The following is a 16,942-nucleotide window of genomic DNA, read 5'->3' on the forward strand; positions in this document are numbered from 1 at the left end:
AACATTAACTGTAGTTAACAGTTTACTAGTCTGATATTTGAAATAAATCATTAATATCTTTCTAACCTGGGGAGAAATCTGATGATTTATGAGAACTGCTTATTCACTTCAGCAAAAGAATCTAAGTATTCAAAGATCATGTTTTTCCTGTGAAGCCAGTAAGAATATACTGACCACCACAAATAAGTCAGTGCTCTTATTTGGAAGCTATGAAAATAAATAACAAACTGAAGTTGGTGGCACAAGCCTGTAATCCTGGCACCTAAGAGGCTAAGTAAGGCAGGAGGATTGCATAAGACTGACTGGGCTATACAGAGTGAGTTTGAGACCAGTCTCAAAACAGGGCCTGAAAGATGGCTGAGCTTAAGGACCTGGTTCAGACCTCACACAAAGGTCAGAAAGTGCCTGTAATCGCAGCACTTGGGAGGTAGAGATAGATCCCTGGGGAAAGCTGGCTAGCTAAACTAGCTGAATCAGTGAACTCTGGGTTTAGTCCAGAAACCCTGACTCAGTATATAAGGTGGACAGTCATTAAGCAAGACACCCGATGTCAACTTCTGGCCACCGCACACACATTCACACAAGTGCACCTCCATACCTCAACAAGCACACAAATCCCTACACTGCGCGCGCACGCACGCACACGCACACGCGCGCGCGCGCGCACACACACACACACACACACACACACACACACACACACACACACGAGGCAGTAACAGAAATAAAGAGAAACAAGGAAAGGACAGATCAAGTAGCACATGGCACCATCAACCCTCCATGAAAAGCATCAACAGAACCCACCTTCTAGCACAATTTCTCTTTTCCATTTTTATAGCTTTTGAGATAGGGTCTTTCTCTAGCCCATGCTGTCCTGATGCCTCAGTTTCCTGAACCTTTTGAAACAAGGCAACCTTGCAGTGCGGACACTAACAGTCAGTAACATAAGTTCTAGAGCAGCCTTGGAACAGTATCTTAACACAATCTTCATCAAATAAACCAAAGCCAATTCTATAAGAAGTACTTCCTATACTTATTCTTTTAGCCATTTAACAAACCATAACATAAAAATGTAACAGTTCATCTCCTGAACAAGAATTCCAAGTAGTTATTGAAAATGAACTCCCATTTCAACTACAAACACTAACAAACATCCTATTACCAAAAAGTTAAAATTTGAAAATTATTAAAAATAACAAATTCCTAATTATTCCATTGTAAAATACACCTACAATCATTAATACTACTTGCTAAAAAGTCAAACTGACCACTTACAATTTTGAAACCCATATTGAGATCCAATAGCCAGTAACTTTTTCATTGACAAATGGCACTATTTCAAAGATTGCTTTAAACTATAACACAGAAGGAACCAGCAGGAATGCATTTTGCCTATGGCTTGTATGTATCAGCTAGTTATTTCTCAGTCCCTGAAGACCTCAGTGAGTGCCAGCATTTAACTTTCAGAATTACATAGCCTGCATAAACACAAACCCTGAAAGCTCCCCAAATGTATAATTTATTTTACCTCATGTCAACAAACTCAAACTATAACCCAACAACTACTCTATTCATTTACCAATGATGCAGCCATTTACAGGGCAAAATTTTCAAAAATCACAAAAAGATATGTAAGTGGTATAGAGTGAGGGACTCAGTAGTATGCTGAATGGTTTGCTATGGGAGTCTAAATTGTATTCAATGAAAACCACAGGTAAGGTTCTTGAGATCTGAACTAGTAGTGATGGCCACACAACACTTAGCTAACATGACATAGTCAAGTTTCATGGCAAAATTCATGTACACAACTGCTCCTAAAGGTCACCAATATTTATTTTAAAAACAGCTAAAAATAAACCTTCCCTTCACCTGAACTCACTAAGTCCTCTCTGCTGGTGCCTTCATGACCGCATGACCCCTAGGTCAGATTTACATGAGAATGAATATACGTAATTGAAACCCAACAGCGTCAGTTTTGTGAGCCCTTGAAACAAGTATTCTATGATTTTTCACTTCCTATCACAGTGTAAGAATGAAATGTTGGAAGAACAAAAAGCATCGTGTGCCGTGAAGGTGAAGACCATCTGTGTACCACTATCACAGTTTTAAGGAAACTATAAAGAAATCCACTGGCCAGAAAAAAGAATGCAGTGAAAAGAACACCAGAGAAAAACTGTTAATAACCTAGAAATAACCTTGCCACTTCTATTAGTTTTTCTCAGACAGCTCTCTGCATTTCACTAGTTTCTTAGCAACCACACAGGGCTCAAGCACATACAGAAGGAGGGGACGACACCACAAAAAAAACAAACAAAAAAACAAACAAACAACAAAAAACCCCTTCTACCTTCATTCCCTCTTTAATATTTAGAACCAAGAGTACTGCACTTTGTTCTCTCGCTCTAGGAATCACTCAAGACAGGGGTCCGGGTTAGATGCCATCCTAAAGGTCAGTGACCAAATTTGGTCAACAGTGGTGCCATCACGGCTGTCATCTTTCTTGTCACTGTTCGGGCACAACTGTCACCTTGCCACTACCAGGAAGGCAAAGCCGCTGGAATATTCCCTTTGTATGTTCTATTTACAGAGGGCCCAACATCATCTCAGCGTGATCTCACAACGCGATAACAAATGGAAGAACCCAACAGAAAAGAAGGCCTTGCCTTGAAAAACTTTCTGAGGCTAAAAATGCCAGCGACCCTGCGGTTAAGAGTCATCTATTTTCTCTACAAAATAGCTTCTACCATTTTTTTTTATCTCTGACACCTAGGTTATTATTATTATTATTATTTTTTTTTAAACATGAAAATTCAATGGCTATTATTTGTTTTCTGGTGTATCAGTGAAACACTTTCAGCTTGTATGGGCAGATAAAAAATATATTTCTCTTAATACTTACGAAAGATATACACGCTGCCAGCAATAAAATCCTAACTAGTAAGTCTTCGAACTGCTCAATCACAAGTTCCAGCAAGGTTTTTCCTGTTAAAGAAAAAAAAAAAAACAAAAAAAAAGTATTTGTTCTGATGGTCTACATCAATCAATCCGTGTCCGCACACGCGCGCGTGCACACACACACACACACCAAAGTAACATGAAGATTTACCTTCTTCAGCCGGTAATTCTAGAATGCCGAAATTCGCCAGCCAACGTGTCGGGAGGAAAGAAAAATACAGACATGTTATTAGCGCCTTTATAAAAAAAAAAAACTGCTAAATTCACGACCATCGTGCTCTGAAAGACAGATGTGGGTATATGAACACCCAGCCTTTCTCCCTCTCTCTCTCCACTCTGACACCCCGAGAAAATCATGCAGCCCCAGTCATCAATGGCCACGGTCCTGCCCGTCCGCTCCCGGGGGCCTCCGGGACCATGCTGGGTCATCCCTTCTGCCAGATGTCTAACTTTGGGGAGCACAAGAAAACGGTCGGAGGGGTTCTCCACTACACCGACGCCTCGGAAACCCGCGGGGGGACATCGGCCCAGCCGCAGGAGCCTCCCCCCACCACCACCACCCCTGGGCTCGCTGCGCTCCGGGAAGGTCACCGGCTCGAGACCCCTGGAGGTCGTCGGGGGGGGGGGGAGAAGGAGGCCCCGACCCGCGTGCGGACCGCCCCGGCCTCCGGCAGCCGTCGGGCGCCGAGCCGAGCCGAGCCCCACGAGGTGGAGCCCGGGTCAGCCATCTTCCCCGGCGCTCGGGCTCGGGCTCGGGCCCGCGCCGCGCCGCGCCGCTGCAGCCCCGGCGCCCCGCACCTACCGTTGGAGCCCCATCTCTCCTTGAGCTTCTTGACCTGCTCCAGGCTCAGCCCCGTGCTCTCGTTGACGCCGAAGTGGCCCAGCACCTCCTCCACCGTCTTTGTGTGAGCGTTCTCCATGGCTGCGGGGGCCCCGGCCGGCCTCGCCTCGCGTCCCCGCGGCCTCCTCGCCTCCGCCTCGCACTCGGGCCGCGGGCTCGTGCCACCGCGGGCGCCCGGGCGCGGACAGCTGTCCCCTCCTCTTTCTCCTCCTCCTCCTCCTCCTGCTCCTGCTCGTCCGCCGCCGCCGCCGAGGCTGCGGCCGCTTCCGCCTGTCCGGGACGCTGAATCACCCGGAGCCCCCTCCCCTAGAAACCGCCGCACGCGGCCCGGCCCCGCCGAGCCCACCCGAGGGGGGCTTGCGAGCCTCCCGCCGCGCTGCGAGGGTGCGTCGCCTCAGCTGCCAGCCGGCCGCGGGCAAGCCCAGGCCGCCGCGGCGCCGCTGCGTGGAAGGGAGACCCGCCGGGGCTGAGGAGGGGCGCCCGGGCGAGCCCCTCGGCGCGCGGAGGAGAGCGAGGCGGAGCGGAGCGGCGGCCGGAGAGGAGCAGCAGCAGCAGCAGCAGCAGCTCTGCGCGGCGCGCCGGGCACGAGCCCCTCCTCAGCGCTGCACAACCCCGACAGCGGCGGAGGAAACTGCGGCGGAGGAGACGGGAGGTGGCGTCGGGGACGGCTCCGCGGCGGCTGCTCTAATAGCATTTATCCGCCGCTGCCTCCCCTCTCGCCGCCGCCGCGGCATGTGGACGCCGCTCATTGGCCGAGAGCGCCCAGCGCGGCGCGGGCGGCGCGGCCCCGCCCCCTCTCCCCGCCCCTCCCCCCCCCACGCCGGCGCCCTCCCGCGCGCGCGCTCGCTCCAGGCGCGCCCCCACGCCGCCGGCAGGCCCCGCCCCCTCCCGCGCGCCGCCCCCCAGTAACCCGGATCGAGGCCGCGCGCGCGCGCGCGAGAGAGAGAAAGCGTGCGCGCGCAGGCCGCCTCCGGGTCCGCGCTTGGCCCGCTGCGGCCGGGGCCGGGCCGGAGGGGCGAGCCTGACTTTTTTTTTTTTTTTTTTTTTCCTCTCGGCCGGGGCTTTCGCGGGTCGTCCGCGCGCGGGGCTCACGGGTGGGCGATCGGTGCCCCCGCCGCTGGTGGGGGGGGAACTGCTTGGGTGGCAGGGAGGTGCCGGGACGCGGGCGACCGAGGCGCGCTCGGACGGGTGTCCTTGGCTCGCCTCTGCGCCCTGGACAGCCCGAGCCCGTGCTCTGCATCCTAATGCCTCCTCCTTGAGAGCCCCCCCCCACCCCCCACCCCAGCAACCAAGGGGAGGAATTCCGCAGTTCCCTTCCCACACAGCCAAAATCGCTCAGCTGTCGCCTCGGGAACACCGCATCCCACACCCCCAGCCGAGAGCCCCATCTCCATCGCACGCCAACACCAGCCCTTCCTTCCCCTGCGGGTTCTGTACCCCGACAGGGAATCCCACTCTTGCGGGAGGAAGGAGGAAGTTTTACTTCGTTGTTAGGAGCCCACACAGCCTTTGACACACGTCTGCATAGAAGTCACAGGTTATGCTGGAGCAGCTCTGCGTCTCCTCGGTGCTTGACTTTGGCTTTAAAATGAAGGCTGCCATTCAGACGTCCACTTCCCCCAATGGGAGAGAAGGAGCTTTCAATCTCAGACCTATTCTTAAACCACAAATCATCTGCTGTGTCGGAGAGGTCTGATCAGAGCCTAGCATGAAATGTAATTTTGCCAATATAAAGAGATCATACTGAGTCAGGTGTGATGTGATGTCCGCCTGTGATCTCTGCACGCAGACGTGGAAGCAATCGAGAGTTCAAGGTCGTCCTCGGACACTTAATGAGTTTAGAACCAGCCCGCGATGTTGGACCTTGTCTAAAAAAATTTAAAAAAAAATTTTAAAAAGCAGAGGAAGGTGGGAAGCCATACTAAATAGGGGGCCGGGGGACCGCTGCATTGAATTCACAAATATTCTCACAAAGAGCAGCTTCCTGAAGGGAATCGGTTGCAAAATAAAGCATTTCGTCCACTTGAGTGTTTAGCAACGACACCCCGCCCCCCCCCAAAAAAAAATCACTTGAGTCGTCCCACAGGGCTGGGCCTTAAGACTTAAGAGATTCCTTCAACAGATGCAAATCGCGGTGCATTACCCGACTGAAAAAGAAATCAAGTACGTCATTTCATTTAATTATTTCCAAGGAGTGGAGGCTGGCATGCAGTTCTGATTGATACTTGGGAAAGGGCCAACAGAACCCTACACGAAACAAACACACACAAATTCTAGTGTACAGCAATGCCCTCCTTAGAAGCAAGGTGGAAACTGGTTAGGTCACAGCCTCTTCAGAAGGATCAGGTGACTGCCTGCAAGGTGGGGGTGTGGTGATGGAGCGCCGGTGGGTCTTGGGCCTCCTTGTGTTCCAGTTCTGCCTGGCTTCATGTTTTTCACACCAACAGCAAGAGGCACCGAGGACAGGAAGATCGGGCCCTGTCTCAGTTTGGAAATTGTCTGAGACGTTCACTGGGTCTAGGTTGTCTGTCTTTCTTGCTTTCTTTCTTTTCTTTCTTTCTTTCTTTCTTTCTTTCTTTCTTTCTTTCTTTTCCTTTGTAGCTCCCTCTCTCTCGGGGCTGCAATTGCATCTTACAACAGGAGCTCCCGGTACTTCCCTCAGGCAAGCTTCTTCATTCATAAGTCCCCTCCTGAAAGATGCTTTATTATCTGAAGCAGCTCCCTTCCCCAGGGCACCCTCTATCACATTATTCAAGGTCCCCTTCCCCCAAGCACCTGCCCATGGAAAATGCGCTGTGTTTTTTTTTGTTGTTGTTGTTTAGTTGCTTACGGCCCTCCTCAGCTCCTAGTGGGGCACCCAGATACGAGCTCCATGAGAACACAGCTGGTCCGTCTTGTCATTCCCCCGGCATCATCCGCTCATCATTTATTGAATACCTGCAGTTTAAGTGAATGAGAGTCCCCACCCTTCCCAACCCATCAGTAACCCGCCAAGGGCTGTGCCAGCATGGAGGCCTCAGCAAACGTCTGCTGGACTCTGATTGATTTCCATTCATGAACCGACCGGACCGCCTCTAAGCCGCTTGCCTTATGAGCATGGCTATGAAACAGGTTTAAAACAAAAAGAAGGCAAAACGACTTTACAGGACTCTCAGAGATGACGGTGGTCTATATTCTCATAGGCACTGCTACACATTCCATTGCCCTTCTGGAATGTTTTTTGCAAGTGTTTGTTTGTTTGTTTGTTTGTTTTTACTGAAGGCTGGAATGCTCCCTTAAACAACTAGTTTGATTTTATTTTAGCTCAGCATGGCCCCCAGGCATATTATCATACCAGACAGGCCTTTCTTTCCCAGTCTCTTGATATGCCGGAGACCCCTTGCTTAGAGGTTGGCAAAACTGATCATGAGCCCAGACTCCCAAAGGCAGACTCCCAGGTTACTCTTATCTAGAAACAAAGGTGGGAGAAACATAAATAAATAAAGGATTTATCTCAGTTAAAAAAAAAAAAAAAAGAAGAAGCAGGGGCTGGAGAGGTGGCTCATCGGTTAAGAGCACTGGCTGCTCTTCCAGACAACCAGGGTTCAATTCCCAGCGACCACATGGCAGCCCACAGCTGTCTGTAACTCCAGTTCCAGGGGATCTGACACCTTCATACCAATGCAAATAAAATAAAGTTAAAAAGAAGAAGAAGAAGAAGAAGAAGAAGAAGAAGAAGAAGAAGAAGAAGAAGAAGAAGAAGAAGGAGAAATAGAAAGGGCATGGTAGTGCACACCTTTAATCCCAGTACTCAGGATGCAGAGGCAGGCAGATCTCTGTGAGTTCAAGACCAGCCTGGTCTACAGAGCAAGTTCCAGGGCAGCCAAGGCTACATAGTGAGAACCCGCCTTTGTAAAAAAGAGAAAATTGGGGCTCAGTCTGTTCTATGCACAGAGCTGTCCTCACTCCTTGTTTGCAAGGCTTTAATAAGAAAGGTTACCCGGCCTTCCAGCAAGGCTCCTAGCCACGTACTTAATCACTTGAGGACATAGGAAAAGGGAAAGGAGAGAGTGGGATGCAGGAAGATGAAGTGGGATCGAAGACTGTCCGAGGCATCAATAAAGGAGGACATTAGCTAATAAAAGGCAGGTTAGTTTAAAAAGCTATTCAGATTAAAAAAAAAAAAAGCCAGGAGGTGACTTGCAAAAGAGGCCCGGCCAGTTCTCAGCCCTCTGCAGGCCTCCTGTGAAGTGGTGGGGGCCACAAGAGGCAGTCTGCTCCATATTTGGACAGCTCTAACCATTAAAACAGCTCCATTCTGGGCAGAATCCACCTTCTCTTAGCTACATTCGTTCTTATTTAGCTCTCTGAAAACACCCTGAACAAGCTTAATCCCTTTGAGTATGGCAAGATCTTTATTGCATTCATGTCTCCTTTCCTAACTATAAAGAGCAGCGGGGCATCAACGCTGTTTTCCTATAGCCCGGGTCTCAGCCCCCAGCCCCTCTGGACACGCCCAATACTGAGCACGCAACTCTGAGCATGACCCACCTCTGTCTGAAGCCTTCCACTCACACACTGTAGTGTTAGCAGCTAGCTCAAACCAAGTCCTTTACATGCAGACCATAGTCCTGTTAAATCTATTTATGGTATACTTAGCTTGTTGATTTTTGTGCATCCCAGGCACGGAGCCTGCCTATAAATGAATGTACTTATTATGATCTTTTGTACTTATTATGATCTTTTTGCGTTTTCACCGCCGAGCCTTTTTTTTTTTTTTAGATTTTATTTATTTATTATTATACAGTGTTCTGCCTGCATGTTAGAAGAAAGCACCAGATCTCATTACAGATGGTTGTGAGCCACCATGTGGGTGTTAGGACTTGAACTCAGGACCTCAGGAAGAGCAGCCAGTGCTCTTAACCTCTGAGCCATCTCTCCAGCCCTGCAAGCCTTTTTTAAAAGATTTTTTTTTTAATGTGAATGAGTGCTCTGCTTGAATGCATGCCTATGCACCACTCTGTGCCTGCCACGTACCCTTGGAGGCCAGAAGAAGGCATCAGATTCCTTGGGACTGAAGTCACAGATGATTGTGAGCCACCAAGTAGATGCTGAGAATAGATAGAACCCGGGTCCTCTGGAAGAGCAGCCGAGTGCTCTTAACCACTGAGACATTTCTCCAGCCCCCAGATTTATTGTATTTTAACTGTGTGTTTGTGCGTATGTCTGTGTGTGGGGTATGTGCACATGAGTGCAGGTGCCTGAGGGGGCCAGAAGAAGGCATCAGATCCCCTGGAACTGGAGTTATAGCTCGTGAGAATCCAATAATATGGCTGCTGAGAAAAGAACTCCAGTCCTCTGCAAGAGCATTATGTTCTCTCTCTCTTTCTCTCCCCCCCCCTCTCTCTCTCAAAAAAAAATTTCATCTTATGCTTACTTTGGCAGCACATATACTAAAATTGGAACAATACAGAGAAGATTTGCATGGGCTGTGTGAAAGGATGATATGTAAATTTGTGAAGCGTCCCATATTTTTATGGTAGTTTTTGCTTCATCTTATTATATTTTGTTTGGTCATGTTTGGTTGTTGTCTCTTAGAAGCCTGTTCTTTTCTAATGAGAGACAGAAAGGGAGTGAATCTGGAGGGCAGGGGAGACGGGAAGGAACTGGAAGGAGGAGAGGGAGGGGAAACCATAATCAGGCTATATTATATGAGAAAAGAATCTGTTTTCAATAACAGGGAAAAAATGAAAAAAATGTAAATGTATTTGTATGTATGAGTGTCTCCCCCTCATATTATGTGCACTATATTCCTGCCTTGTGCCCTTGGAGGCCAAAAGAAGGCATCGGACCTCCCGGAACTGGAATTACAGATGGTTACACCATGTGGGTGCTGGGAACTGAATCCAGGTCCTCTGCAACAATAAGTGCTCTCTACCCCTGAGCCATCTCTCCAGCCCTGCCCCCAAACCGTTTTAGTGATACATCCCAGATTTTATTTACACACGGTTTAACAGGCAGGATGTCTATGTCACTAGCCAACAAGCCTTTTAGTGACTCATCCCAGGTTAAAAATAACTAATTGGCTGCATGTGATTCTTCAATTGTTAGAAATCTTATTGTTTTTAATTGATTTACTTATTTTATGCATATGAGTGCTCTCTCTGTGTGTATGCCTTTATGCCAGAAGAGGGCCTCAGATCCTGCTATAAATGGTAATGACCCACCATGTGGTTGCTGGGAATTGAACTCAGAACCTCTGGAAGAGCAGCCAGTGCTCTTAACTGTTGAGCCATCTCTCCAGCATTTTATAAATCTTTGACCGGAGGTTCCAAAGTCAAAAAGGAAAGATCCTAAAGGGTGTTCCTGCCTATTTATCCTAGCCCTGACAGTTTGACATACAGTGTTGGAACGTCACCCTTCCTCTGGTTGATATTAGTCAGCTGACTTGAAGGTCATGTACCTCGAGAAATACCCATTTAAGCAACAGGACCAGACTTGGCATCACGAAATGCTTACACTGAGAGGCCAGAAGGAGCCAAGACCTCTGACAGGATCCCATCTGCCACCTCTTGCTTGCTCTGGATGTGTGCTTGCTGAGTGAAATGCTGGCTGAAAAGGCCACACTATTGAAATGCTGGCTGTAAATTCAAGATCCTTCTGCCCCAGGCTCCTGAATGCTAGGATTATAGGTGTGCCTCGTGGACTCTCGGCTGTCCATAAGAATTGAATGGGAAACCAGGCGGTGGTAGTGGTGGTGGCGGCGGCGGCGGTGGCGCATGCCTTTAATCCCAGCACTCAGGAGGCAGAGGCAGGCAGCTCTCTGTGAGTTCGAGGCCAACCTGGGCTACAGAGTGAGTTCCAGGACAGGCTCCAAAGCTACACAGAGAAACCCTGTCTCAGAAAAAAAAAAAAAAAAAAAAAAAGAATTGAATGAGAGAGCTATGTTCTGGAGTCCTTGCCCACCACCCCAAATCGCCATTCTGCCAGTCTTTGTGTGAAGACAAATTCACTCGAGCATAACTCATGTCCCTGAACACACAAACACACCAGCACTTTGCGACCATCACTGTGTCTACATGCCACAAGAGTAACATCTGAGCCGGGCAGTGGTGGCACACGCCTTTGATCCCAGCACTCGGGAGGCAGAGCCAGGCGGATCTCTGTGAGTTCGAGGCCAGCCTGGTCTGCAAAGGGAGTTCCAGGAAAGGCACAAAACTACATAGAGAAACCCTGTCTGGAAAAACCAAAAAAGAGTAACATCTGAGAAATCTGAACGACTTCACAGGGCATCTTTTCTAGAATCTTCCTCCCCCTGCCTGTGGCTGGCTTCCTCGCAAGGCTGACTGACTGCAAAACTCCAACTCTTAGCTGATGCTTAAGAAGGAGGAACTTCCTGGGAGCCAGCTCCAGACTAACAATGGCTGATCAGCTATGAGTCACCTCCACCTCCCAACTGTCCCAGGTGGTGGCAGATGCGGTTCCCAGCCACTCCAGCCAGTAACTCACCAGTTTAGCAGGCTGATTTCATTGATTTATTTCCTTACTTTTGAGACAGGGTCTCCTTATGTAGCCCTGGCTGTCCCGGAACTCGCGGAGATCTGCCTGCACAACACTAGATGCTGCAGCTTGGTCCTCTCGGAACCCTTCCTCACATCACCGCGGTAACTGGGCTTCCCTTCTGTCCTTTTCAACCTCCTCCTGTTCCCCTCTCTCCGCATCACTCTGAATCTTGGGGGTACCAAGGCCCAAGACTTGCCATTCTTCCCTATCTCCAATCTCTCCCATTCTTTAACTCCACCCACATACGCATGGCACACACATTCCCAAACGCCGACTAACCGAACTCAGCGGCCAGCCCACATCTCCGCCTATCCAAGCCGTGGGTTCCCGTGTGACAGTAAGGGTCACGTCCTTTTGAGAAGGGAGCCATAAATAATACAGCACACCCAGGACCAAGAGGTTCAGGCTCAGGGTGGAAGGAATGGGCGAACTCACCCACGAGTAATAACATGGTGAATCACTCACAGTTATCTCTCTCCTTACAACAAATTACAAGCCCCGGGAGATCGGGGACCCTCAAGAAAGAACAAGTAACCAGATAAACGTGTGATAATCACTTGCACTGAGACCCTTTAGCCCTCCCGATTGGTGTCCCCAGCATCTAGCACCGTGCCCAGGGTGCTGCTGGTGCCAGCACACATCAAACCAATTAATTAACCAAATGTTGTTGCTGGGGGAGGGGGGCACATGGGTGGGGAGAGACCAAAGTGTTACCATCTTCAGGAAGAAAGAAAAAAGGAAAGAGAGAGAGACAGACAGACAGAAAGCCATATAGCAATGCTAAGCAGAGCATTGTGGGATGGTTTTCAAAGCTGTGGCTTCCTGAAGGAGGAATGCACTTTATTTTTATTTTTTCTTTTATTTTTTTTTCCGGAGCTGAGGACTGAACCTAGGGCCTTGGAGCGCTCTACCACTGAGCTAAATCCCGAACCCCAAGGAATGCACTTTAAATATAGCAGCGATCCCCCCTCCCACCCAGCGGCTTGCTCTTTGATTTTTGTGGAAACATTTCTCTGCTCCTTTCTTCCCCAACCAGCTCCCCCAAGGTGTTTAAACCTTAAACGGTGACATTCCTAATCACAGGGAGGACTCACTGGGTCTCCTAGCCCAACCAAAAACTGAGTGATGGAACACATTCTCACTAGTCGATGAGACTCTCTGAGGCAAGCTCCAGGCTCAGGGCCCTGCTAATGCCAAGGCCCTGCTCCCCAGTAGGGGTAGCAGCAGTGGACAGGTAGAGTTTCAGGCTGGCAGGAATCCAAGGACAGACAGAGCAAGCCGCAGATAGGGTTGCCGCGGACAAATTCCTAGAACAGGATCGCTCGGTCCCTTGATGTCCCACAATAGCGGAAAGGGTGATTGGCAGCCGGTGAGCACGGTGAGACGTCTATTGTGATCCTGCTCTAGCCACCTGATAGCTCTCCCTAGATTCCCCGGGGCCTGGCCGCCCGCTGGAGTCACCTTGCGGTTCCTCATTTTGGCGAGGGGGAAAGAGGGGAACACTGTGTATCCTGAGAGAAGTGTGTCTGACATGCCTGATCCGTTCCATCTGGGAGCGTCATGAGTCCCATCTGGCTCCAGCAGTCTGAGCTGAGGAGAGGATCCTAGCAAACAGCCAGCAGCTCCAACCATCTCCAGCCCGCTCCTCCTTCGTCTTCCTAGAGAGGAAGCCCCCTGCAAACTTCTCCTCACCCAGGCCCTGCCGTCTTTCCTGCAATACCCTTCACCCATGGGTCTGGGTGTCCACCTTGGGGTCGGAGGTTCACTGGAGACCCTCTGCAGAGGGCAGGCCTCTTGGGAAAGTACAGGATAATTTGCAGTTCTGATTTATGGTTCTGGGAAGCCAACTTGGAGCATAGCGGGTGCTTCACCAACCGAGCTGCCTTGTAGCTTCAAAAGCCCACTTCCTGTCCCTGACCTTCTTACATGGCAGAACAGGGCCTGGTTTGTAGGCAGAGCTCCCAGCAGAAGGTCCTCTCCGGTTCCTCACTTGCTGGAGTCCTGAGACACACAACTGTTCCCTTCTCTTGACGGCTTTTCACCTCAGGTGGTGGCAGACCTTCTCATCCCAATGACCCCATCACCACCACCACCAAGGCTTCTCAGGTGGGCTCAGTGAGCCCTGATAGGGGCTGGGCAGAGAGCCCCAGGAAGCTGAGGCTTGGCTGACATGTTTGCAAACATTGGAAGTTTCTCTCCCCGTGACTCATCAGAAGAGAGTGGAGTCCCTCCTTCTTCCTGGAAGGCAGTAAGCACAAGGCCAGCTCCAACCCCCCCCCCCCCCCCGCAACACACCCCAAAAAGTAAACAGCCCTCACTTAGAGCTTTTGCTTCAAAACTCAGATATCACCCCCAAAGATCAGCCACGGCATCCTGAGAGAGGGGACATTTTGAGGCCACAGAACAGCCTGGAAGAGGCTTCTCTGACCCAAGGAAAGGCAAGAAGAGGCTGGAGGTACAGCTGAGCATTCACAAGCACGTGCTGACCTGGGGAGTGTTTTCCAGAAAAATACCTGCCCCCTTATCTCTTCCCCAGCCCTATTTTATTTATATGTTTCTTTATTTTTTTCCCCTTTTTGAGACAAGTTCTCATGTAGCCCAGGTTGGCCTTGAATTTGCTATGTAGTTGAGGATAACCCTTAACTTCTGGCCCCCTAGCTTCCATCTCCCCAGGGCTGGGATGACAAGCATGCACCACCTCAGGGCGGTGGTGCACGCCTTTAATCCCAGCACTCGGGAGGCAGAGGCAGGCGGATCTCTGTGAGTTCAAGGCTAGCCTGGTCTACAGGGCGAGATCCAGGACAGGCACCAAAGCTACACAGAGAAACCCTGTCTTGAAAAAAAAAAAAAAACCAAAAAAGGAAAAAAAAATACTACACACACATAAAATCAGGCTAATTCAGATCAGAAGGGAGAAGGAAAAAATGGAAGACAGAGCTGTCTTTGAGAAACTTGCCATGCATGCAGTGTGCTCGGTGGTTATGTCGCCTCCTTCCATCCTTAGGACAAGCCTGTCTGTCAGGTGCTATTGTCATTTCTGGTAACCAGTGATTGTCTGGTAACCAGTTCCCAGAGGGGCAGCCATTTGTTGAAGTCACACACTTTACAAGAGTCAAGAATGGTGGTGTGGCCGGGCGGTGGTGGTGCACGCCTTTAATCCCAGCACTCGGGAGGCAGAGGCAGGCGGATCTCTGTGAGTTCGAGGCCAGCCTGGGCTACCAAGTGAGTCCCAGGAAAGGCGCAAAGCTACACAGAGAAACCCTGTCTCGAAAAACCAAAAAAAAAAAAAAAAAAAAAGAATGGTGGTGTGGTAAACACTTGGCAGTCACAACGCTCAAAGGGACGCGAGGCAGGATGGCTGTAGTGAGCTTGAGGCCAGCCTAGGCTACTTACTGTTCACTGGGTTCTGAGCCATCCTGGGCTACAGAGTGAGACCCTGTTTTAAAACTGGGAGGAGGGCTGGTGCTGCAGAGAGAGATGCTCAGTGGTTAAGAGCACTGACTGCTCTTTGCAGAGGACCCGGGTTCAATTCCCGGCACCCCCATGGTGACTTACATCCATCTTTAATTTCAGTTCCAGGGGATCCCATGCCCTCTTCTGGCCTCTGCAGGCACCAAGCCCGTGTGTGGTACACAGACATACATGCCAGCAAAAACTCACACACATAAAATAAAAAAGTAAATATTTTTTAGAGAGAAAAATATTTCTCTATTCACTATTCATCCACGGCTGTTCCACTGTCGGGAAGACGCGAGGATTATTTGTATGGAATTTGTACGGATCCATTCCTCTTATCACAAAACGCTCTAAATCTTGTAGAGGAAAGAGTGCTAAGCTTTAGGGGAAGCAATTAGGAGAAGGAACAGCAGCATGCTGGTGCTGAGGGGAGATAAATTTGAAGTACTTTAGATACAAAAACATTTTAAATCTGCCCGAAACAAATGGAGGGATTCTCTGCAGAGTTCTGGGAAGACATTAGCAATTTCTGAAAACCACTTTGACGACAGAAGCCAGTGACTCTCTGGCGTGTGAAAGGCTGTACACAGATCTCCTCTGCAGCAAACAGCAGTTTTCTGATCCCAGGTCCATCCCTCCTCTCAGAGGCGGCCAAGGGAGAGAGGGCCCCTTGAATCCTGCTGAAATGCGTGCAGCCTCTTGCCGGGTGGGGCAGGGACAGCTGTTCCCTGCTCACAGCTTGGAGGTGGGGATGGGAAAGGGGCAAGTGACATCCCCAGCGAACTGCAAGAAGAGGCCACAGAATGCAGGGACCTGGACTGGCATTTGGCCAGGACAATGGGATTAACTTCCCAAGCGCTGGCCAAAAAGGGCCCTGGGATTTTTATTTTTACTCGTTTTCCATTGCGACGGCCCAGCAACGCAAACAAAGCCCCAAACAAGGTGAGCCGCCACGGAGTCATTTTCCTTCGTGGGGTGGCATCTCAATGCCACACATCTTACTGACCTTGGCTCACCCAAGGTTTAAAGTCGAGCGTTTGATTACCTCCCTCTCTGGGGACAATGGAAAAGAGGCATGATGAATGCCCAGCTAGGTCCGTGTGCACACGAAAAGGGAAGTGTATCAAGGTGTGATCGCGGAGCCCATTGTAAGCAGGCACAATACCTTAATGAGAAACTGGTAGAAATCCAAGAAAGGAGAGGCCCACCTCCTCCAGACCCCAGATCAGGGGCCCTAAAGTACAAGGGATCCAAAGAAATACAGCCGCAGACAGCTAAATGTCAACCAGAAAGCAAGTGTGGAAAGGGGGAAGGCTCTGTGCATCAGAACAAGAAAGAGCTAATGAGAGCCTCAAGAGAGGACATCCCCCTTACACAAAGGGGCGTTTGATCTTGTGATTTGCCTGTTCCTCAGCTGCGTGGTTTAATGTCAAACTGTCACCTTTTGGAAGCTAGAGAAATAAAGAGTTACAATCGCTGGATATTGACAGTATGATCTCCAGCGAAGCTACTTAAACCATGTTCACACTTCCTCGTGTGTCAAAAGTGGATGTAGTGAGAGAGCTCGGCAGAGGAAAACAAAACAACTCCAAACAAACAGCAAAAAACACGTGCTGCGGAGCGACCCCGAGGGCCCACCTCAGTTCGAGTGAGGCCCGGAGCCTGCGCAAAGAGCCAGATGTGGTAGCTTGTGTCTTTAATATCAGCACTCCTAAAGTGAGACAAGACAGGAATATGAGAAAGCTGGAGTATGCAGGCTAGCACCCGAAGTAACAAGAGAGTCTGCCTCAAAGACAGTGTGGGAAGAGAGCTGACTACTGAAAAGTTGTCCCCTGACCTTCACGTGTGTCCCCCCACACACACACACAAAATAGGTACAAATAAATCTTTTAAACCTGGTAGGGTGGTACATACCTTTAATTTCAGTGCTAGGGAGGCAGAGGCAGGCAGACCTCTGTGACTTTGAGGCTAGCCTGGTCTACACAAGGAGTTCAAGGACAGCCTGTGCTACACAGAGAGACTCTGTCTCAAAATACAAACATATATACATACATAACTAAGAGCCGGGCGGTGGTGGCACACGCCTTTGATCCCAGCACTCGGGAGGCAGAGCCAGGTGGATCTCTGTGAGTTCGAGGCCAGCCTGGT

At 49.8% G+C, this 16,942-nt stretch overlaps 1 protein-coding gene and 1 non-coding gene across 3 annotated transcripts in view; one reads left to right on the forward strand and one right to left on the reverse strand.

Annotated features, from left to right (window-relative positions):
- The window catches only part of Atp2a2 (ATPase sarcoplasmic/endoplasmic reticulum Ca2+ transporting 2), a 49,615-nt gene extending 45,528 nt beyond the window's left edge, over window positions 1-4,087 (reverse strand). The window contains exons 1-3 of one of the 2 annotated variants that reach the window (XM_059249695.1): window positions 3,758-4,086; window positions 3,107-3,124; window positions 2,900-2,982 (exon numbers count right to left, since the gene is read on the reverse strand). In XM_059249695.1, the coding sequence (XP_059105678.1) occupies window positions 2,900-2,982; window positions 3,107-3,124; window positions 3,758-3,875 (219 nt within the window). In that variant the 5' untranslated portion in view covers window positions 3,876-4,086. Of the gene's footprint in view, window positions 1-2,899; window positions 2,983-3,106; window positions 3,125-3,757 lie in introns of both variants that reach the window. The other variant, XM_059249694.1, reaches the window with a different exon arrangement.
- Window positions 4,088-9,204: 5,117 nt separating this feature from the next.
- Window positions 9,205-9,311, forward strand: LOC131898699 (U6 spliceosomal RNA). Its single transcript, XR_009376005.1, has one exon. It is a non-coding gene; the product is annotated as a U6 spliceosomal RNA (small nuclear RNA).
- The last annotated feature ends 7,631 nt before the right edge of the window (window positions 9,312-16,942 follow it).

This window comes from Peromyscus eremicus, chromosome 23, assembly GCF_949786415.1.
Source record: "Peromyscus eremicus chromosome 23, PerEre_H2_v1, whole genome shotgun sequence".
In the NCBI taxonomy this organism is placed as follows: Eukaryota; Metazoa; Chordata; class Mammalia; order Rodentia; family Cricetidae; genus Peromyscus; species Peromyscus eremicus.